Below are 22,927 nucleotides of genomic sequence, written 5' to 3'. Positions count from 1 at the left end.
GGAAAGGTCACTCTGTGCGATGTACTAACATTATTTATCTGTATGACCGTAGTATGTACTCCGTACGTAGTATTATTTACAGACATTGTGGGACGTACGTACTTGTTGATCGTTACATTACTGTTCCATTAACTAACGTAATCGGACACCCACCCGCCACTTGACACCAACCCGCCAGTCTGCGTATCGCATATAAAATAGCCCTCACTACCAGCAAGATATCTCAACAAAAATATATATATATCATAGATGAAAATTAGATATATACATTTATAAGCTTTGATGATAATAACATTGAATAACTTTTACGAAATATTCCTAGCTCACGAAAAATACCAAAAGTACAACGGAGTATTCTGTATTTTTTGTAATATCATGTGATATTGATTAGACCTTACTTAATCGCTAAGTTTTTAGAACGGTCTATTATTCAAAGCCGTCAAATTACGTATCTAATCTTCACCTATGATTTATGTATATTTTTGCTGGATATCTTGCTGGTAGTGAGGGCTATTTTATATGCGATACGCAGACTGGCGGGTTAGTGTCAAGTGGCGGGTGGCCGATTACGTTACGGGTCCTTGTACTGCTTATATAATGCATAATGCTATTTTCTGGATCGACATCACATTCGTCTGATGCTTATCGTGTTATTTATACTCGAATGTTTCCCACCGTCTTCATCCTTCGTAATCGGATATTCCTAGCGATTTGTATGAAAAAAGAAGGAAGGAAACACTACGGTTCACCCAAATAACTGGGAATCCTCCTACCAATACTATCTCTAAACATAATCGGTGGACTCATCTCGCTTCTCACCCAGGTTCTGCCTTCCCATATGGCCTCATTAGGTTTCCGGCCTTCTACTTGAATACGTTCCGCGGCCTTCTCAACCTCACTCCATACGCGGAGAATGTTGTCACCGGCGAATTTACGAATCTGGTCGTCTGTTGCTCCTCTTTCCATCAGCAGTTCGACGAGGCGGGGATATTTGGAGACATCCTTGAAGCTGTGTCAGAAAAGTTCTCAGCAATATAAAAGGTGATGGAAAGCATACCTCTAAGCCTCTTGGAGTGACTGGTGTTCCGTCAAAATCAGATCCAACACCAACGTGATCCCAACCAGCGACTTGGGCAACATGCCATATATGATCAACAACGTCATGAATTGTAGCTGCATCAGGATCATCAGGCCTCAAGAATCGATTGATAAAAGTGATCATGATGATACCACCCTTCTCAGCAGTTGCTTTGAGAACATCATCAGGCGCAAATCGCAGGGTTTTAGAAAGAGCATAAGCACCGGTATGCGAGAATATGACTGGGGCTTCACTGAGACGTAGCGTATCGCGCATGGTTTCATGGGATACATGCGACAGGTCAAGCATCATGCCTAGACGGTTCATTTCGGCAACATACTCCTCTCCAAAGAGCGTGAGTCCCTTGTCCTCTCCACCAGCGGACACGGTGCTCGCCGCGGTACCAAAGACATTGTCGCAGTTGTGGGTTGTTGTGATATATCTGGCACCAAGGTCATACAATTGCCTCAGTGATGCAAGCGAGTTGCCGATTTGGTGAGCACCTTCGATGCCAATGAAGCTACCAATTTTTCCATTCGCGAACGCCTCGCGAGCACAGCTTGAGTTTGAGCAGAATTGGAACAGATCAGGGAACTCGTCAACGAAGCGTTTCGTGATATCGATTTGTTCAAGGGTATCACGGAGCGTCCACTATCAACCGACTTTAAGTTTGAAATCTCGTCATGTCTCCCAGATACGAACTTACAGTAGCTTCGTCTAGTGGCACGTCCTTGTTCGTCTCACTATCCTTTGGACAATGGATATAAGCAGACCAAAACTGCCCTCCCACCATTCCATCCCGCAATTTTTTCCGGTCCGTGTTGCTCAAAAGGCCCGTATTGAATGTAAACCGGTCATTGTAAATCTGATGCTTTAGTTCTGTACGAATCAAGTATGGAAGATCATTGTGCCCGTCAATAAGCGGTGTTGTGCTGAGTATGTGTTTTGTCCGAGCTGCATAGTCTGTCGGATCGATGTTGAGGGGACTTTCTTGGGTTGATGTGAAAGGGTTGAGGAGAACGCTGGCAAGGATGATGCCCAGTGTCCCAAGACCGAACAGCCAGGCTCGTTGTGAGTTCGGGGATCCTCTTGCGCGCGATAATACTACTGCTTGACTAGATTCTGTAGTTGATGATAGGATATTTAAGGCTATATCATTTCCTCTGGTGTTCAAAGTAGCCATGTTGAGCTCAAACAGATGTCGTCAATCGGGAGCTTGCGAGGATAATTGAGGAATGTTCGAACTTTTTCTCTCATCATTTATCCATCTTAATGCATGTCACCTCAGCTCCTACGTGGGTAGAGACCTTCACAGCTCCATCGGCTTCATGCCGAGAGTGGGGAAGCCCTAAACGGACTATATCAACCATCGGCGACTCACTCGGGGATTCATTTTGTTCGCCATATACGGGGCTAGTATGGCCGATAAAAACAGCTTACAGTCGGCGATTGATTAGTCTCATGGATCGCATGGGTTTCCGTGCATCGACACATTTACTACTTCATTAAAGGGAATTCATGTTATGTCTATAGGATCACCTCCTGAATTTGCAAAATTGCGAATAATTACGTCTTCGTTTCGTCTCTAGCCACGTCCCTCGTCCCTTTGAAATCACCCTCCATTCATTTGACGTTGGTAGATAGCTTCGACTAATTATCCCCAAACCCAGGGAGCTAATTCCGGCGAACCGAATTGACCATCAATCGACATCCATGCATTCTCCATCTGGAATGCGAGATCATTCGTGTGTGGCGCAAATCCTACGGCAGAGTTAAATTCAGTAGATGCAACCCGGTTTCCGTCGTGTCGAGCGGCTGCTACGGGTGGTGCCGCCGCCACAGATGTAGCAACGGGCCTGACCTGAAATAGAATTGCAGCAACTCTTCGTAATTTCTGGTGAAAAACTTTTGAGAGAGGCCACGTCTCGCTCGCTGACTTCAAGAGCCCGTTCAAAAGTCGAACACGGTCGCGGTGTTGTTCCAGACATTTACCGGCGCCATCAAATCGGACATGGGCAATGAAGGTAGAGCATTGCACGACGCCGCAGAGAGACAATCCGAATATGAGCAAAGGACTGTGCTTTTGCAAGGAAGTGCAAATGGAAAATAAGTTTGAGAGCCGTTTGGAAGCTTCTGTAGCCTTAATGCCATGGATATGCCGTGTGGACGATGGTGGCAGCTTATGTGAAATTGGTCCGCATAGAAGGTTTTCGTTAGTAGTATTTTCATTTGCATCAGGGTCGGCACAAAAGTCGAGAATCAAGTTGCTGCGTGGAAAGTGCAGAAGGATGGCAGCAAATTGTACCATCATATGCGCTTGCAGTAGCATTTCATCTATCTCGCCGTATGCGTTCACAATATCTGTCTTGTTAGAAGGCAGATAGTGCGCCCAGCTAGCCAGAGTGTTGTCCACTGCCTGTGCTTTATCGCGATGCGCACGATTGGGGTCACGAACAGCGAGGACGCGAGCAATCAGGTCAATTGCATCGACACGGTACGTAAATGAAGAGAGACTTGTTGTTTCTTCCGAGTCTACCTCCCCGAAAATACGCGCTTCGAGTTCTTGACGTGATGAGGGAAGCGGCAAGGGTACTCTACCCTCAGCGTAGACATTTTCCTCACAAGGCATCTCGACATCACCGCTGATCGAGCTCATTCGAAAACTGGACGGACCTCTTGGATCGAGAGCTGTTAGGTAGCCATCAAGAACGTATAGCTCCCACCAGGTTCGTCTCATGCTCTCCGCTTCCAAGTCATTGCCCTGCCTGGAGTAAAAATAGGCGAACTCTTTTTTATTCATACCCATTGCAAGGGCCATTTCTATAGCCTCGTAAAGCCAGTTTCGGGCCTCTGTTATCTCGCCGTTGCCATGCAAGGCAATGGCGTAAAGTAATCTACCCTGGACAATTTGTGGCGAGTTTTCACTGCCTGTAACTTGAGCCAGCTCAGTCGCGGCTAGTTCTCGCAAAGGAGCTGCGGAGATGACCGAATAATGGCTACCAATATACTGTATCACAGCGCTCAAGTAACTTGGATATCGTCGACCACCATCATAGAGCCTTTTGGGAACTAATACGGGATGGGAGCGGTGGAAGTTCTCATAATAAAGCTCAACTAGCGTTTCCTCCGCCGGCCCACGAAGTACTCCATCGCTGTCTTGCGTGACTCGCTGTTCCTGTAATGAGCAAAATGACTGAGGTGAGGACGATGCTATCACATCCGCATTTCCGGTAGCATGACCGGTACTCGTAGACACCGGCACATCAACTAGTGGCCGTGTATTAAGATTGCGAATATTGGCAGTAGTAACAGAGGTAGCAACACTCTCCGGATTTGCTAAATCTGCGGACAAAATGGCAGTCGTTGGCCGTGACTGGTTCAGATATATTAATGTAGCTGCTGGCGATGTATCCATCCACTGCCGTTGTGGCGATGGTTGTTGTTGCTGGTGCTGCACTGACGAAGAATCGCTCACATCGGGATCTGTAACAGGCCGAGAATATTTCCGTTTTCCCCCTCGTTTAGACTTCAAGTAACTGCACCGGAAGCCTGCTTCGTGACAGCGGGAGCAAACAGGTATTTTCGCGTCACATTTGAGATGCTTTCGTCGGCATTCGATACATGCCAAGGCAGCGGGGCGAGGTAGATGTGCTTTCTCCTGCTGCGATGGGGAGCGTGGCATGTCATTGACATTGAGTCTCTGGTCGTAAGAGATGAGCCTAGACAACAAGAAGAAGTTCGATCGGCGACTCAGTAGCCGGGGAGTCGGTGAGGATGGAGACCATGGCCATATATGGCAGGATGAGAAGATGAAGGAGATGAGATCACGCCATCGTGCAGGAGATAATCGCCAATTTAAGGTTTGGATGGTCTCGGTGATTCGTCCGATTGCTTATCTTATCTCTTATCTCGGTCTGACCAGGCTAGCCCTAGCCCTAGCCCTAACTACCTCTACGTACGTATATATCATAAGATATGATCATAACTAACGACTATTCCTCTCTACTCATCAAGCCTCATAGATCAATATTAAATTCATTTCGGGGAATAAACCTCGCCCGAGTATACAACGGTGGCGTCGATACCGAATTTGCTCCACCGCCGCCGGTGATGGGATCTGCCACACTGGCGGGCTCGTCATCGGTAGCTGGGAGAATCTTGAAATGCGCAATAAGGTGAAGAAATGCAAGGTAGAGCGCCTTATGTGCCAGGTTCGACGCCACACACATGCGTGAACCCATTCCAAAAGCGAATTGGTGGGCTTGTTGATGGGAGTCGGAGTTTGAAATCCATCGTTCAGGTATGAAATCAAAAGGGTCCTCAAAGAAGTCGGGATCTAACATAGATGTCAGCGCCATAGTTTAGTAGGACACGCTATTGGCTCACCTCGATTGCATGCCCATGAATTCAGAATAATCATAGTTCCCCTGGGAATCGTGGCACCATTGTATACAACCGGCGCTGTCACCTCTTTGGGCATGGCTAGGCGAAGAATTGTATAATATCTGCTCAGCTCCTTGGTAATTGCATCAACATATGCCACCTTACCGTTTCCAAATGGATCAGAGTCGAGAACGTGAGAACTTTTAATCTCTTGGAATGCCTTTTCTTGTATTTCTGGATGATGAGCTAGGAAAATGATTCCCCACGCAACCGTTGGCGTATTACTGTCGGCGCCCTGGAAAGTTCAAGTAGTCAGTTTATCTATTTAACATCATATTATGAGAAGAGATGGACTTACAGCCATGATGCTCAAGCTGACACTGAGCCGCTCCAGATCTGTCAAATTTTTCGTCTCCGGATTTTTAAGCATATTGCCTTGAATACAAGGCTTATCAATCCTTTGACTAATTTCTGTCTTTAGCCCCTCTAGGAGAGCCGCATGGTAACTCAAACGTCGTCTTCCGATATCCAATGCTTTCTGCAGTGAATTGCCAGGAAGCATAAGCATCAATGGATCGAACAAGCGCAATAAAGGCACATAGTTTTTGATATTGGTCGAAGTCGATCGGTATTTGCCGACGTTATTCTCGACCTCATTGATTTCAGTGATCATAGAGTTACCGTCAAAGTCTTTTTGGTTCTCGGCCCTATATAAAGGTCAGTTACGGCGATAATTATAGTTTGAAGAGCTGATATACCTCGTTCCGTAATTCAGTGTCAAAGATAAATTCATGGAGAACCGACGGGCATAAGACAAGAAATTCAAGGCTGTACGACCGCCATCACATGCTTTGCGCAATTCTTGAATGAAATCGCTGGACTCCAGTCGTAAGATCTAGACTCCTAGTTAAGCAATCGCTCTAGAAAATATTGTGCGACAGAATAGGCATACCGGAGCATAAGAATCAACCTGAACCACATTCAAAGCAGACGCAGCCGCTTTTCTCCTTTTCTTGCAACTCTCATCCCACGGACTGGTCCCGATACTAGCAATCTCTTTACTGACAAATTTGTGAAACACATAAAATAGAGGCCGCGAATTAAAGGAACCACTTTCCCGAATCAACAAGTCCTTTGCCACTGCCGCACTGTTGATGATGAGCATAGGCTTATTTCCGAGTTGGATTTGGAATAAAGGACCATATTTCGACGACCACAACCTGTATTGTTCGGGTGGTGTGACCTTTTTCCCTATTTGATGCAAATTTCCGATAATAGGGAGACCTCTCGGACCTGGGATTCCCTTGATGCGGATGGACCATCGGTATATCTCGTTAAGTAGGAAGATGAGAATGGTGACGATAGCAATCGCTTCAATGTATGAAATTAGTGAAGCATTCACCACGGAGAGAACATCGAGATTCATTTTGGATAAGGTGGCTGCCATGATGGGCTATATTCCCTATAGACTAGACAGCCAGATATTCATCACGATGTGAAAACGGTTGACTCTAAGAATGAAGTATAAATCTCAGCGAATGTCAACTCGCATCCCACCTTGGTAGGGCTCGTCACTGCATAGTCAGAACACGCCATGGACCGATAAAATAATAACGTGACTTTTACACGAGTCAAGAGGGACAATCGGACTTGGTATTGGTAATCACCTAACATTAACCTGATTCATGCCTTTATCACCGAGTCACCGAGTCGGCGACTCAATGCTGAAAATCGGAGACGGGTGGAGACCCCTACGATATCAACTTTTTTAGATGGTCAAATCTTGACCGGTTTCCTTCAGCATAGATTATGTCTAGATGATTCTAATCACAAACAACTAGCTGATTTTGTCGCAAATTGCGACATCTCTGTCGCGATTGCGTCGAGGGTACTATGGATCATTTTGGACTTTTTACCCAGATGTCAGTCAACCACGATTTGTTTGCGTGCATCTCCTTGTGATCTGACAACTCTATCTGACTTGTATCGGCGGAAATAGATATATTAGTACCTGGCCTAGCCATTGGTGAATAACAATCGATATGGTATAAATCAAGCCATCCGCATTATCAACCATCAACTATCGGAGAAACTTGTTGCCCAAACATTCGGACAGTTTGGTATACCATCATGACCGAGATCAAGGTTGACAATACTCCAAGCGTGCTGTCTATACCATCAGACCCGGAGAAAGATGTTGCCCCGGCTGGTAACGGAGAGATCACGGGCAATGAATATGTCGATCCCAAGATTGAGAGGTCTTTGGTCCGCAAATTTGATCTTATGATCCTACCCATGTGCGGTATGTATGATAACTCAAGAAAAGTAGTTTCATGATAATGAGGGCTAATTCTGCCTTGCCCTAATTATACAGCTCTTGTCTACTACACTCATACACTTGACCGCGCGAATTTAGGAAACGCAAAGACTATGGGCCTTGAGAAAGACCTGAGTCTTGTGAATAACGAATATTCGCTTGTTCTCATTCTGTTCTATATTCCTTACGGTCTTTGCAATATTCCTGCAGCTCTGTGAGTCACGCTCACCCGAATCCTCAACGGTAGTTTCTGAAGAGCTAATACGTTATGTACAGCCTGGCCAAACGCTTCAACCCTGCTAGAGTGATCCCAATTATGATGGGAACTTGGGGCTCATTATCCATGATCACTGCTTCCACGAAGAATTTCGGCGGACTGCTAACAGTGAGAATCCTTATCGGCGTGGTCGAAGCCAGTTTTATGCCTTGCGTGTACTTGTATTACTCGTTGTTTTATACAAGGAAGGAACTTGCTTTGAGGACGGCAGCTTGGGGATTCACCGGTTTCATTGCTGTATGTTCTCTCCTTTCCATTATGGAGTATGAGATTTATTCTCGGCTGACACTCATCAAGGGCGCAACTAGCGGCTTGATTTCATGGGATGTGTCTCGATGGCATCGGTCTTTAACCGTACGTTCAGTCAAACCTTGTTTGTCCCGTTTCGAAACTGATCTGAACAGGGCTGGCAATATCTATTCCTCATTGAAGGTGGCATGACCGTTGGCCTCGCGGTCATAGTCTTCTTAGTTCTGCCCCGTGATACGAACACAAGATGGTTCACCGACGCAGAACGACGAGTTGCGCAAATCCGCTTGCGTCGTGAGTCCAACTTGGAAAGCGCTGGTCAGATTTCTTGGAATGTCGCTTTCCAGGTTTTCCGGACATGGCAGGTCTGGGCTTTTGCGGCAATGGCTTTTCTCTGTGGTGTTGGTGTCGCGAGTGCTTCTAATTTCCTTCCGGTAAGCTTTCAGTATGCTATCCAGATTCGGGATCATTGTACTAATAGAAGAGATAGACAATGGTCAAACGTATCGCTCAATCCACGCCTCAGGGTAACCTATACACCGTCGGTCCGAACCTTGTCGCCGCCTTTGTGCAAATCGTTTCCTCATGGCTGTCCGATCGTTATCAACAACGTGCCCTCGTCTCATTTTGCACCCTGCTCGTCTCAATGATCGGATTTATCTTGCTCGCCACTCTAGACCTCGTCAATCATGTGCATGTGGGCTATTTCCTTACCTACATGATCACTTTTGGCACTTACATGCCCGAAGTCCTGATGCCACTTTGGCTAAGTAGTAATTTGACAAATGCTTCTTCGCGAGCTGTTGCATTGGGTTTGTTTATCGGCGGACTGAACATCGGCGGTATTCTGTCGAGTGCTGTGTTCAGGAACCAGTACGCACCAGTGTACGCACCTGCTCTGATCACGGTGGCTACTTGTCAGGGGCTACTATTGGTGGCGCTGATTGTCATGAGACAATATTACGTTCTCCAGAATAAGAAGCTGGCTAGAGGTGAAATAGAGCGGCCCAAGGAATTGGAGAACAATCATGACTTCCGGTATGCCATATGAACTCCCCTTCTCTGGGAGCGGGCATTGTTCGTTGGTCAACCTTCCAATTCGAGGACGCAAAACTTTCAAGTCTTCTATGTATTCATCTGAATAATAACTGTACCTAATTGTTGAAATAGTAACAAACTTCGGAGTTTCTTTTTTCAGCGATCCTTGTGATAAGAATCTGAGATGCAAAATTGGATAGGACGCCACTCAGGCACCAGAGATGTCTAGTGGTTATATAAAGATCATATTAGCCTCTGAGGCCAGAAAGCCAAGACTGCCAGGTTATCCAGGTTTGGGTTCGTAATGCGCACGGTAACTTGACCCTCAATAAGTTGGAACTATATACTTTTAGTCAAGTCTTTGATGCTTTTATATTTTCACAACAATGAAGCAAACCACCTACTTAGGTATTGTGCCATACCATGATTACTCGAGATGCATTTACGTCCCGGACGTCTTGGTTGACTTATCTACAACATTCAACTATATCCAGTTTTTCTCTCATCACAATTTGATAGTCAATCTCTATCTGCATCCATGGATCCAGGCTACTTCCGCGATGTTTCTATGACACGCTCCGGCACGGTTATATTCCCTGGTGAAAACTCAAATATCGACTATATTGTGACCGACCACGGCGACCAGGACGATCTGAACCGTGGGCAAGTGTCAGTGATGACATTCAAACCTAATGTAAGGATAGCAGAATATGCTAATCTTCTCCTTTGGAATTATGCCCATATCATGACCTATAAATGGAGGCTGGCTTGGCCTTTGTCCGACTTATTTGACTGGCAGAATTCATTGTATATACTTGGATTACTATATGGGAAAATAATCTGACTATATGATTAATATGGATGAGCCTCTTCTCACTATCGTAGATTCATTTATGCGAAGAGAGATCTCACCACGAATAATCTTCAACTGGCAGATTAGGAGGCCGAACTTAAAATATTTGTACCAGGATGCCTGTCGTTGGAAGCTCAGGGCCGAGTGCTAGACTTTGATTTGAAAAGCTTGTGGAGTGACGACGTTTTAAAGGGGTTCATACATCGCATTTGAGAATTTATCTCCCTCCCCCTGAGTGGATACCTCATAGTGACCCGCCGCACCTCTCCAGCGATATGACTAAATCGATCTGGCATTGGTGAAATCTACTGGTAAGCAGGCTAGATATTGCACGTTTAAGCTAGAGAACCATGACGAGGAAATAGACAGCCAGTGCATGTACAGGTACATGTACTCCGTAGTATGGGTAGTTGTACGCTTTCCCTACATGCCACCGAGTTGTAGTTAACTACGTTATGGACATCTTTACTTGTGGCAATGACATGTGTTAGCCAAGATACATGTATGTTGTGAGACTCCGGAATCAATACCTCTTTCAGAGCCTTTACATGACAACGCACTCATATCTACTTGCCGTGAATCTCACCCGACACAGAGAAACACAGATGCTCGACACTGAGGCATTAAAGCCGGCTGATAATTTGGAGACCGAGTGCGGGGTGTTAAGACAATTTTCCGCGAGAGAGAAAAGGCTATCAGAGCCAAGCCGACCTTACACTAGCCCTTGAAGAAACTGATCGAATGAGAACTGGGAATTGCATGAGATCTGCATTCATAAGCCGAAGTTAAACATCGCTAAAATGTGGAGAAGGAGCCTAAGTATGGGGTAAATATCAAGGTTGGATGATGGGACTGCGGAGAGTTGCTGCAATAGGTAAGTACTTAGGCTAAGTTTCCCAGGTTTGCCGTCTCTAGATGTACATGGTATCTCTTAGTCGTCATCAGACGGGAAATTATATTGCGGGACGAACTGAGAATCAAGCTTTAACGGTGAAGATAAGCATGTTTCGGGAGACTTCTTCCAGAAGAACCCCACAGAATGAAGCGATATAAAGTCAACCTTCAAGACCGTGGGGATGAGAAAATTCGTCTCTCACCTAGACGCCGAGAAAACTCAGAGCATAGAAAGATACGGCATGGTGGTTAATTTTCTCGCAAGCAGCGTCTTGCTTCTCCTCTCCTCGAACGTTCTTTCGCCTGTTTCTGCCGCAGTTATCGGAAGGAGAACCTATGTCGAAACAGATAGTGTCCCCGAGGGAGCCCCAACGGTCACTCTAAAAAATGGAAGTTATTATGGTGTTCACAATGCTCACTATAACCAAGACTTCTTTTTGGGTATGCCCTATTCGCAGCCACCCCTAGGAGAGCTTCGGTTACAAGTACCACAATCCCTTAATGAGACATGGACTGGTACCAGGGATGCCACGCAATATAGCCCCGAATGTATTGGTTACGGTAGTGACCAATGGGTATTGGGAAACGATATTTCCGAGGATTGTCTTACCATCAACGTTATTCGACCAAGTAGTATCGCTGAGGATGAGAAGCTGCCCGTTCTGTTCTGGATTCATGGCGGTGGTTTCTTCGAAGGTGGAAGTAAGGATCCAAGGTACAACCAGTCGTTTGTGGTTCAACGCTCAGTTGAGATTGGCAAGCCTATTATTGGTGTCAGTGTGAATTATAGGTTGTCAGGTTGGGGATTCCTATGGGGCGAAGAGGTCGCTAAAGCGGGCGTTACAAATCTCGGTATTCGTGACCAACGTCTAGCATTGCATTGGGTTCAGGAGAATATTGCTGCATTCGGTGGTGACCCAGAAAAAGTGACTATTCATGGAGAATCTGCTGGTGGAGCGTCCGTGGGTACACATTTCATCGCTTATGAAGGTCGCGACGATGGTCTGTTCCGAGCTGGTATTGCGGAATCCGGCGGTCCAACGGCGTTGACTTATTATCTCAATGCTTCAGCCTGGGAACCAAACTATCAGAAAATTGTTGATCAAGCGGGTTGTAGCAATGCAGCCGATACACTTGCTTGTCTGCGGACTGTACCAACAGAAAAACTCAGCACCGTATTCAACTCCAGCGATATTACTCCATCGGCCATGGTTGTCATAGACGGTGATATCCTCACGGAGTCCGCTACCTCATTGACAAAACAAGGTAAATTCGTCAGAGCACCCTTGTTGATAGGCACAAATTTCGACGAAGGCACATCTTTCGGCATACCAGGTATCAACACCACCGAGCAGTTCAAGGCATCTCTTTTGTACAATGCGCCAGATCTTACTGAAGAAGTCATCAACAAAATCGCCGAACTCTACCCTGACATTCCCAGTCTCGGTATTCCAGCTACCCTAAATGGTCGCCCTCCACCAGGTTCACCTTTCGGGACGCAATGGAAACGCTCAGCTGCATATGGGGGTGACCTGGTGATGCACACGGGGAGACGAATCACAACGGAAGCTTGGGCTCGATACGGCGTGCCTGCATATTCGTACCATTTCAACGTTCTCGTTAACGGTGTGACCGACTACATTGGCAGTACACACTTTATGGAGGTGGCCTTCGTGTTTGACAACACTGCTGGCCAAGGATATGAGAATGCGGTGTCTGTTAACCCATTCGCTAACGAGCCCCCAACTTTCAACGAGCTGGCTAGTATCATGTCTTCTGCTTGGATCAGTTTTGTACATGATTTGGATCCTAATAGCAATGCTTTCAGTCACAAGAAAGGTATCAACAGGGAAGGCTTAAAGTGGCCAGCCTATGACCAGAAGAATCCGTCAAACATAGCGTTCAATGTCAATGTAACGGGGTTAGCGTATGTTGAGCCTGATACATTCCGGGCCGAAGCTATTGCTTACATGGCAGAAAATCTGGATGGAATATGGGGACGTTAGTACTTTCACCAGATATTTGACAGCAATGCGAATGTAATTATGTATAGTCATATAATGTCATAAGTCATGCAGGGTCTCCAATCAAACGTTTAAAGCCGGAGACTAGATCTTGCCATTCTTGCTGATGTGCTTCACTAAAATGCTCAATCTTTGAAGACAGTTTCAAGTCTTCTGCCATGTGAATCTCGTTCGTGGTTCCATCAAGCACCGAGACTTTCCCTAGGCTGATCACAAGAGCATACAAAGCAACTGCGACACTAATCCCCGCCTTTTGAGCAAGCTGCTGTACTGACTCGCTTTTGACGAGCTGTGGATTTGCCGTCAGAGTCCAAAAGGACTGATAGATAATTTCATTCTCGCGAGCAAACACGCGTAGATCAACATCGTAGTCCTCGTCCGGGTAGAAGCGATTTTGCACTACTGCCGGCTTGATTTTGATCTCAGGCGAAGTGTATAGCGCTTTTAGTACCGGAAGAGGGCAGTTTGATATCCCGATGTTGTGTATAACTTCAGGTACAAATGTCTCTGCGGCAATCCACGCCTCTATGGTTTGTTCAATGGTAGATAATGGTGTGTGGAAAACTAGCGTGTCAATATAGGCGTTGCTACCTGCAGCATTGAAGTAACGAAAATTCAGAAGAGACGATTGAACCGAAGCCTTGACTTGTTCCGTTATACTAAGCCTTCGTTCGTATGGCATGTCATGCGGATTCTGACCTTGGACTGGGGTGTATTTCGTTTGTATCTATCGAGACTTTCAGTAACATGATATAGAACCACGAAATCTATGAAGACTTACGTAGAGGTCCTCACGCTTAACAATGCCATCAGCAATCGCTTTCCTAATACCATCCCCTACCAAATCTTCGCGATAATGCTTTGGCTGTGCTGCGGTGTCCACGGCGCGAAATCCAGCTTTTAGAGCTGTATAGACCAGGTCTGCGGTGCGGTCCTTTTTCCAAGCCGTCCCGTAAATCATGGTGGGCATTTGGGTTGGAGGGGTAAGGCCATTCGGGCGAAGTGGCAGACGACCAGAAGGCATTTTGAGAGTAGACTAGTTACTGGCTTTGCCATGAACGTCTTTTAACAAGAGACTTCTGTCAACAGATATTTACTGTCGCAATTATCTATAAGAAGATGTGAAAGTTGTCCTTAGGATTTGCTTCGATTCCAAATTGCGTCACGGGATGTTACCTTCCCATTCTGGGTGGGAACCAGCATACTTAGTCATCACAGCAACTTCCAGTGATGAACGACTACTTTGAAAGTGAGAAAGATCTGAAGTAATCAACCCCTCTATCAATGGCACAGTACTCTTGGTCAGTACATATGTATATCTGCAGTCTAAAGCTACGAAATAGAGACACCTTCCTCAACATCCAACCAGCTTTTCCAAAACGGCTGAATTCTCCGTACAGTGCACACCTTGAACGAAAGATAGGAGAACCATACAGACGTCCCACTGATTGAATGCGTCTGAAATAATGTGATTAGCTCGGAGAATCCTAACCTACTTGCGCCAAGCTAGAGGAGGGAACGGCACGATGAAGGAGAGACCTGAGCTGACACTGGACAGGCGTCCGAGACTTGTCATCTAGCAAAGGACACGAACTGCCGCTGACGAGGCCTGCGGCAACATCAATTCAGGTGCAGCTCGATCCACTCAGTCACGGAGAGCATCACATTCTTCCGCGACCAATCCCTTCACTTCCACCGCTGCGTCTTGTCACTCACTGACTGGGACAATTGTGGCTAACGGTAATAGGAACTTCCAGAAGAATTCTCGAAACAGAGTGGCACTCATGATATCGTGAAAGGGGTTCATAGTTCCACATGTGGTACTCCGCAGCCGCTTGTAGTCATGGCATGGACCCGGGAATGAAAGTCGTGAGCACGTTAAACCTCTGACGCGAGAACGGCCAACCTAGTGGTAACGCAGAAAGACATCTCCTGGACTGGTGGTTCGTCCCTTCGCTCACTTTGATCCAATCGAATGTTTACCTCCATAGATTGCTAGCATATTAGCATCTACGGAGTACAAACCGTAGCATATCAGCTTCCGAACAAACAATGACAGCGTAAGCCACTGTGGAGACGCAATAGTAATATAATTAAACAACGATCCACGACTCAGCCTCATTTTTCTTCTTTCGTTGTGACTTGAGACTAGGCACCGAGCAATATAACAAACCAGGGGTGATAGCTCTTGCTCGACCAATGTTGGATGTCAAGTTGACTTCGCCACAATAGAGCCCAGACAGGGCCTCCACACTTCCATCAGAAGGACAAGAGAGGCGAGTTACGGCAAAGGACTTTGCTGCCTACACCTGCGTCTGCTTGGTAGAGTCTGGTCATATCGTCGAGTTGATACGACTGCAAGATGTGAGTCAACAGCCTCAGATGACCTCAAAATCCAGTCACGAGATCCACTAACGGTGCCGGTTGTGCAAGGCCCGATAGGCGGGTACAGTACTAAGATTCATAGTTTGGGAGAAACGGCTTAGGTAACTGGCGGAGGATTGGAAAACACTCGTACTCGTGAAGCTATTGGAGTGTGACAGAGAGTGAGTTCTCCTGGCAAAATAAAAAAAAAGGCTAAAATGGAAGAGATGCCCGGATCGCCCGACTATTGGACACTGCGTTACGCTAAGCCCAATATAAAATAGCGTACTTGATGCCTCCTTTTGATCCTGGCCCCTCTCTCCTCGACTTACACCTTGACCGCGTACACGGGGTTACACCAAAGGCATCAGTTCTTGTCATTAACAGATCTTCATGAGAAATCGCTGTCTTGACGTGACTTTCGAGTGTGTATGTATGTGGATCACCCGACTGCACCGAATCATGTGGCTCCCAAGAATGACCACCGGGATACCAGATGACACAAGAGTAACAGGGAAGAACCCTGATCTCCCCGTCCCAGAGCCTATGCCTGAAGTTGATGAGGGGCAGTTTTTGTCTCAAAGGTGATAACCAATGTCAATCACGTATCCTCCTTCGACAATAGCATTGTCCGTGGTACTAAACTACTTACAGGTCGTGGCAAAGAACTCATTGAAACTTTGAAAGAAGGTTCGGCTTTGCTTCTAGAATGCCCCTTAAACAAGAGTTCCTGCCGGAACGTTCGTTGCTGGAATCTCTGATCCACTTCGAAGAAAGTATTGAAATCAGTAGGCTACCGATTCAGAAAAAAGGACTAACACGCACGCCCAGGAAAATGACGGAGTATGACTAACAGTTCAGACTTCTAAGTTACTATGAACGACTTATGTTAGTACGTAAAGTCCGAAGTACAGTGTATCACTGAGCCAGAAAGGGGTGTGTCCTGAAACTTGAAATTGATTATCCACTGGCCGGTCGTCATTCCGAGGGCTGGAACATCAAGACATCTCACGGACGAATCGTTGCGCACAATCAATTTTGATTGAGTTTGCATAGTTGCGAATAAGTGAAAACGAACGGCAAATCAAGGGAGAGAATGCCAGGAGACGCGAATGACAAGAAAGCGACTAAAGTTAGGGGTCGTTTATCCGGCCGAGGCGGAACGGCGCTTGCACGGGGCGGCCCTTGCTACCATGTTCCCGGAGATATCTTGAGCACTGTAGATATTCATACCCACATCGATGAACCGTTGAGGCCATTGGTGATGACTGGAACCATCGGATTTTTGTTCTTTTGTTTCAGGGAGGAATCGAAAGGTATTCGGAATGATCTGATCTAGAGGATGAGTGAATAATTGGTCAGTGTTCACAGTTGCCTGGCGATCGAATGGTAAGCACTCCTGGGCAATGAGTGCAATCTCTCAGTTGGACCCATAACCAGGAAATGATATTAATAGTTCACTGAATGAACGGGTCCATCAAATAGCTCCTCTTTCCGAAAATGACGGGGATGATAAACGCGTCGTCGTAGTCATGTTGAAAACAAACGAGTAGAAGTGTCTGTCAGCAGCGATTTGTAGGTTGTCCTGCGTCGGGTGTTCTGAGTATTTTGAGCAGTCTGTCAGTTACTGATGACACATATCAAGACGATTTCTGGGTGTTGCAATGAATAGTCTGACAGGAACAAGCAGTGTGTAGTGCTCGAAAGATAGAGAAGAGATAGTGGTGGAATAAGGAGACACCCCACACCCTCCTCTCCCGTAGTCTCAATCACCGCCTTTCCCTTCCTGTGGCTACCGCCCTTTCCTTCTTTGGTCCCCTCTTCTCCCTTCCTCTTCTTCCTCTCTTCCTCTTCTTCTCTTTTGTATCCTCTCTTCTCCCTCCCATTCATCTTGTTCTCTTTTTCTATCCCATTTATCCATGCCCTGAGGGAACTAAGTTGATTATTTCTTCTCCTCTTTTCCCTCTCCCTTCTCCCCTTCTTCCCATCGCGTTGTTATTGATCACCGATCCACTCCGTCTACCAGCGAAAAATTCAACAGAGGGAAGGGAGTGACCACATATGCGAACATTCCCCGTTTACTCCTGCGTTAACGATTGTCCGTTCTGTTTGATCTGATCTTTTATTTTGCTGTACTTTTTCGCATACGATATTTCGAAAGCGGCCTGGTGTGTAAGCCTTCGGACAATTATTGGGGAGCGGGATTTTTTGTATCCTTACCTCGCGCGATCCTTTGGACACAATAATATTCCCACCGATCCCGCATCAACCAAGAGACCAACCCCAACCTGCTTTCCTCTTCAGGACGCCCCCGACTTGTCGGTAAATAGTCACCTTAACACGAAAATCACTTGCTCGTGACGCGATATACTTGGAATCAGCCATTACACATTTACTTGTGGTAACTTGCGCCTATGATCCTTTAGTCGGAATCCTCTTCTTTTATTTTCCTTCCCCTCCCGACCCTGACTAGCCGACTCCTGTCTCGTGTTTCACCCCGGTCCAACTCGACTCGACAAGCACGATGTATCACGACAACTCTTCATCGCGATCGCCAGGATCGCAGCGTCATCCACAGACGCTCCATAGACAGCCATCTCGCCAGTTTGACGCTTACGGTCCGATGCCTACAAACCCTTACGAAGATCCGCTCGCGAGATACGATAATTCCCGCCTCGATCGCCTTAATCCGCTGCACGGTGGCACAAACTACGCTTATGAAATTTCTGGCTCCCAGACATGGAACCCAAACGGTTTTGCCGGTGGTCACTCTCTTGCTGGTATTGGCTCCGCCACTGGTAGAATGAAGCCTTCACGAGGCAGGACTGGTCTCCCAACAGTAAGTCTACAATTCCGCGTGGTATGATAAGTAAGGTTCACTGACGCGTTCATACATAGCCTTGGCTCGATCAGCAACCTGGTGTCCCCTCTTCCTTTTCCGGATTGGCTCCAGGCCCGCTTGCTGGAACACAGATGCAATCTTCCTCCAGCCAGGATGGTGATGACGAGCTGATTCCTACTGCGATTGTTATCAAGAACATTCCTTTTGCGGTTAAGAAGGAGCAGTTGGTGCAGCTAATGACCGAGATGAACCTTCCTCTTCCATATGCCTTTAATTACCACTTCGATAATGGCGTTTTCCGTGGTCTCGCTTTCGCCAATTTTACTTCTGCCGAGGAAACCGCCACTGTGATTGATATGCTCAACCACTTTGAGCTACAGGGCCGCAAATTGCGCGTCGAATACAAAAAGATGCTTCCCCTACAGGAACGTGAACGTATCGAAAGAGAGAAGCGGGAACGCCGTGGACAACTCGAAGAGCAACATCGACCTATTGCTGCATCCCAGTTGCAGACTCAGAGCTCCATGTCTTCCTTAGCCTCGCATATTCCCGCTACATCACCTTCACCGGTTTCTCAACGTGGGCCAAAGCTTGGTATGAATTCCAATTGCACTCACTTCTCTGCGGCGACATGACTCGTGAAACTGACGTATTATAATTAGATGTTGATTTAAACGATAGCCAAACATTGCAATTCTACTCGCAGATGCTTTTGTTCAAGGAAGATATGAGCCGTGAAGCCCTGATATTCCCATCCAATCTCACTCCTATCCAGCGCCGGACGGTCCACACTCTTGCACACAATATGGGCTTGAGTCATGCTTCTCGTGGAACTGGAGATCAACGCCAGGTACATGTCTTTCGCGCACCGCCTGGCTCTAATGTCAGCCCACCCTTGTCCTCGATTCCTGCAACGGTTCATGCCGCCGAAGCATCTCGCCGTGGTCTGAATCGTGCGGCCACTATTGACTTTAGCGAGTCCCGTAGCGAAGGACCCGGTCCATTCAGTACCATGCGTGGACAAACATCAGGTTTTCTAGGTGTTTTGGAATCGCCCGGCGGATTCGGCAACCCACAGAACTTGCGTGCAGCCAAATCATTTGCTGATCTGCGATCTTACACACCATCCCCCGTACCATCGTCTGCAAGTTTCCCTGCAACCCTACAAACCAATGGTGCGCGTCTTCAACAACAATATGACGGCACAGCCAGTGGAACATCCAACACTCCTACTCTGACCCCTACACCTTCAGGTACATCCCTTGGTCTTCAACGAGACGATGGACTTCTCGTCAACAGCCTCGGCAGTCTCTCACTGGGAACGAGTCTCGGTGGTCCCGCTGGTAGTCCCAGACGCCTACGTGGTATGTTTTCTTGGGAACAGGATAGTAACCAAGGTGCTCCAGCTGGAGCTATCGGCAGCAATCGGTCTATCGGGGTAGGTTTTGATAATCAGTCTCAAGAACGCCTTCCGATGAGGCAGCCTCGAGGACCAGCACCTGAACGCGGATCCGGATTCAGACGTCAGAATGGCCACCAATCACGCGGTAGTGACGAGCTTCGTACGGGATCTGGCGTGGAGATTATCGTCGAGTAGGATGAGAAAAAATTATGACTGAATTGTGACAAGAGCGAATGTCTAAGTTCAGACGACATGCAAGTGCAAATGTTTCAAAGAGAATAACAAAAATATATCATACAAGAAGAAATTTTGGGGCGAGGAAATGATTACGACAATTGTAATTCGACGCGAATGTCGCCACTTTACCGGCAGACTTGTTTCAATATAACGATTCGATGATGGACGACGAGATGACTCCAAGAAAAAAAAAGAATCCGAAGAGAGAATATGCTATTGTTTTTTTTTTCCTGCGATGAGCTCATAATCCTATCTATCTATTCACTTTGATTTTTTTTTACCTTCGTCCTCCTTGTTGCGTGTTAACACCGTGATTATTATTCTTTTATTACGTCTGTTTCTCTAGATATATTCTCCTTGGGGCAGCCCAGCATGAACAGATTATGAACATGATTGGATGATGCAGACAAATGAGCAATTCGAGTTTTGAATGATTTGATAAGATTGATAATACATGGTATGGCATGACAAGAGCAAGAGCGAAAGCATCAGCATGAGCGCGAGCACTTGGTTTGAGCGTTTGTTGTTATTAACGATCAACGATCACGAAGATGAAAATGGGACAAACGAACTATGATCACACGAGAACGAAACGATCGACATGACTACGAAGAGGGGGCGGGGATAACAATACCAAACTGATCACGCACTCGTCCAATTACTCCATCAAATCGGCCCGACTGATCGAGCAGGACGACAACAATAACCCGAAAAAATGATTATCGAAAAAGTCTGTGGATTCCAGCATTGTTTTTGCCCTTCAGTTTACGGCCCTCTTGTACCTCGTTTTTCATCCATTGAATGCTGCGTGCCTGTTCGCCTGCCTGTTTCTGTTTTTTCATCGCTGTCATTTGTGCTGTGTTGTGTTGTCTGCATCACATTAATTCTATCATATCTATACTATCTATCTCCCTTCTTATATGGGTTCTATTCTGTGCAAATGGCTCCAATGGGCAGGTCGGTTTGATTCATGCTGTCTGATTCATTTTACTTGCCATGCAAAGGTTAGGTACAAGAGTTGTTATGACGTGGTTTTTCTTTCTTAATTTTTAGGTAGGATCAAGGATCAGTTTAGTAGAGGATATTTTGATTGTATTTGTTCAAAAATGAAATATTGAAGTTTTAAAGCTATTCAAGGTGCTTTAATAGACGTATAGAGGCGAGATTGCCTCAGACCATGGCATGGTGAGAGAAGAGCGTAAGGCTGCATGTGGGAGACTTGCCTAATTAGGCAAATTAGGGCTTGTAAGTTCATTTGACATCGCCTTTTGATGATGATGATTATCACCTGCTGATAATCATAAAAACCTTCAAAAACACTATTTAGTTGTATTGAATATTATCTCAAAACAAAATACACTTCACAGGGCAAAAAATAAGATGACGAACATGAACCTTTAAACCGAACCTCTCGACAACAACGGCGAAACAGGAAAACACTCATTCCACTTGTCCAAAACCGCTTTAAAGAGAATTCTACTAAGATCACTAAACACTTTAACAACAGGGACTTTGGGAATTCCACGATCAACAGTGGCAGATATCCATGAGACCAAAAAGTCTTCTGGGTTTGCCCATGGATCTTTTGCCATTTGTCTATCTGCATGCTTACTTTTTTGCGGGTCTGGGTTTGGGAACCACGTATCTTGCGAAGAGGGAGATTTAGATGTAGGTATTGCGGGGATCTTTTCGGGTTTGGCGAATACAAAGAATGAGCATACATAGCGTACTGGAAATGAGCACATGTCATCGGCGATGATCGAGAGGGCGTTCGGAACTGAATGCCCATGATTTGGAACACTGTTGAACTTTTTTTCGTGACATCCATAGGCTTGATAAATGTATCAGGTGCATTATACTCCAGCGAGGAGGTCTTTTTCCCGAATTCTTGTAGTTGATTTGAGTAATAGGGACCAGCAATTTGACTGTGAACTCAAATAGACCAGGTTAAACAGTCCATATTGCATCTTTGTTCCGTGACACTAACAGCATCTGCTGGGGAAGTTGTAAATCCGCCTGTGGCTGCAAACACATGTGCAGCATTGTCATTGCCACCACCACCACCAGCAGGGCTATCAATTTGCTTCAACAGGGCCCACTCCTTGTCCCATGATAATGGATTATTTTGAGGTGCTGAGTCACCAAACTGAATTGTAAATGAGATGATATTCCAGTCCACAAACACGTATCCCGCCATAGGTGGTCCATGCAAATGAACTGATGCGCCAAAATGAACGTTGAAGTTGATAGTGAAAAACCACCGTGTATATGGCATGCTTTAGTGAGCAAGAAAGTATTAAAAGATCCCTTTACCCTGGTCGAACACAGTGACGATCCCAAGTTCGACGAGTAGGAAGAGCTCGTCGTCGTTCTTAGCGGAAAGCGGGTATTTGGCTATACAATCGGCAAATACACCCAATTTTGTATCTTGGCTTCCCCACGACAAGGTTGCAACCGCTTGGATATTGAGGACTTGGAAGGCCGTGCACGTCAACCCTGCAGCAAGCCAGAATTGTCCCTCTGCTAGTGAGATCCAGCCGTTGAGTCCAACGGACTCAGAAGGGTCTCCTTGAAGACCATTTTGCATGGCTGCCCGTCTTCTGGTCTGTGAAGTGACTTGTTTAGCTGGATCAACGTAAAGTAGAGGATCTGCAGTAAAGAAGTTCGTGTTTAAAGAGTGATTTCTTCTTCCCCTTTTTACTCGGTTGTTCTGTTGGCTCCTCAGTCCTCTTTCGCTTCCTAGTTCCTTCCGACTCAGCCCTATTCCGTTGGAATGTTATCCACTTAGGGTCGATAATCACTTGTATGTTTCGAACGATCGTGGATGAAAATGACCTGTCTGGTCCCAAACCCGATCCATGGAAAGGATAGTAATCCTCTGAGGTATTGCTCCATTTGGCCCATTGCTTGCGCAAGGATTTCGTCAGAGTAGTCCGCTGACTGCTATCACTTATGTTGCTCCGAAAGTC

General features: G+C 46.2%; 8 protein-coding genes across 8 annotated transcripts, besides 2 other annotated features; 3 read left to right on the top strand and 5 right to left on the bottom strand.

Annotated features, from left to right (window-relative positions):
• Positions 1–738: 738 nt before the first annotated feature.
• TSTA_079200 (dipeptidase, putative) lies at positions 739–2,281 on the bottom strand (the record flags this gene model as incomplete). The annotated part of the gene is made up of 3 exons (XM_002341910.1): positions 1,785–2,281; positions 1,058–1,729; positions 739–1,002 (listed from the first exon to the last, which is right to left on the bottom strand). Exons 1-3 carry the CDS (start codon positions 2,259–2,261, stop codon positions 739–741), a joined length of 1,413 nt encoding a protein of 470 aa, XP_002341951.1. The 5' UTR covers positions 2,262–2,281.
• A 322-nt stretch (positions 2,282–2,603) lies between these two features.
• TSTA_079190 (C6 transcription factor, putative) lies at positions 2,604–4,760 on the bottom strand (the record flags this gene model as incomplete). The annotated part of the gene is made up of 2 exons (XM_002341909.1): positions 2,604–3,843; positions 3,865–4,760. The coding sequence occupies 2 exons, from the start codon at positions 4,758–4,760 to the stop codon at positions 2,733–2,735; spliced, it is 2,007 nt and encodes a 668-aa protein (XP_002341950.1). The 3' UTR covers positions 2,604–2,732.
• A 241-nt stretch (positions 4,761–5,001) lies between these two features.
• Positions 5,002–5,022: a microsatellite.
• Positions 5,023–5,094: 72 nt separating this feature from the next.
• Positions 5,095–6,908, bottom strand: TSTA_079180 (the record flags this gene model as incomplete). Its single annotated transcript, XM_002341908.1, has 5 exons — positions 5,095–5,414; positions 5,465–5,756; positions 5,820–6,168; positions 6,220–6,356; positions 6,414–6,908. 5 exons carry the CDS (start codon positions 6,906–6,908, stop codon positions 5,095–5,097), a joined length of 1,593 nt encoding a protein of 530 aa, XP_002341949.1.
• Positions 6,909–7,591: 683 nt separating this feature from the next.
• On the top strand, positions 7,592–9,355 carry TSTA_079170 (vitamin H transporter, putative; the record flags this gene model as incomplete). The annotated part of the gene is made up of 6 exons (XM_002341907.1): positions 7,592–7,763; positions 7,836–7,992; positions 8,055–8,292; positions 8,353–8,409; positions 8,460–8,738; positions 8,795–9,355. The coding sequence occupies 6 exons, from the start codon at positions 7,592–7,594 to the stop codon at positions 9,353–9,355; spliced, it is 1,464 nt and encodes a 487-aa protein (XP_002341948.1).
• A 1,976-nt stretch (positions 9,356–11,331) lies between these two features.
• TSTA_079160 (extracellular lipase, putative) lies at positions 11,332–13,150 on the top strand (the record flags this gene model as incomplete). The annotated part of the gene is made up of 2 exons (XM_002341906.1): positions 11,332–13,090; positions 13,143–13,150. 2 exons carry the CDS (start codon positions 11,332–11,334, stop codon positions 13,148–13,150), a joined length of 1,767 nt encoding a protein of 588 aa, XP_002341947.1.
• On the bottom strand, positions 13,114–14,226 carry TSTA_079150 (aldo-keto reductase (AKR), putative). Its single transcript, XM_002341905.1, has 2 exons — positions 13,895–14,226; positions 13,114–13,840 (listed from the first exon to the last, which is right to left on the bottom strand). The coding sequence occupies exons 1-2, from the start codon at positions 14,135–14,137 to the stop codon at positions 13,160–13,162; spliced, it is 924 nt and encodes a 307-aa protein (XP_002341946.1). The 5' UTR covers positions 14,138–14,226; the 3' UTR covers positions 13,114–13,159.
• A 3,050-nt stretch (positions 14,227–17,276) lies between these two features.
• Positions 17,277–17,383: a sequence feature (GA-rich).
• A 618-nt stretch (positions 17,384–18,001) lies between these two features.
• On the top strand, positions 18,002–21,088 carry TSTA_079140 (R3H domain protein, putative; the record flags this gene model as incomplete). The annotated part of the gene is made up of 3 exons (XM_002341904.1): positions 18,002–18,316; positions 18,376–18,913; positions 18,982–21,088. 3 exons carry the CDS (start codon positions 18,002–18,004, stop codon positions 19,914–19,916), a joined length of 1,788 nt encoding a protein of 595 aa, XP_002341945.1. The 3' UTR covers positions 19,917–21,088.
• A 739-nt stretch (positions 21,089–21,827) lies between these two features.
• TSTA_079130 (uncharacterized protein) lies at positions 21,828–22,545 on the bottom strand (the record flags this gene model as incomplete). Its single annotated transcript, XM_002341903.1, has 2 exons — positions 21,828–22,234; positions 22,283–22,545. 2 exons carry the CDS (start codon positions 22,543–22,545, stop codon positions 21,892–21,894), a joined length of 606 nt encoding a protein of 201 aa, XP_002341944.1. The 3' UTR covers positions 21,828–21,891.
• Positions 22,546–22,927: the final 382 nt, after the last annotated feature.

Source organism: Talaromyces stipitatus, genomic scaffold, assembly GCF_000003125.1.
Source record: "Talaromyces stipitatus ATCC 10500 scf_1105507295523 genomic scaffold, whole genome shotgun sequence".
Lineage (NCBI taxonomy): Eukaryota > Fungi > Ascomycota > Eurotiomycetes > Eurotiales > Trichocomaceae > Talaromyces > Talaromyces stipitatus.
Note: the sequence above shows the minus strand (reverse complement) of the source record. Positions and strands in the feature narration are given on the sequence as shown.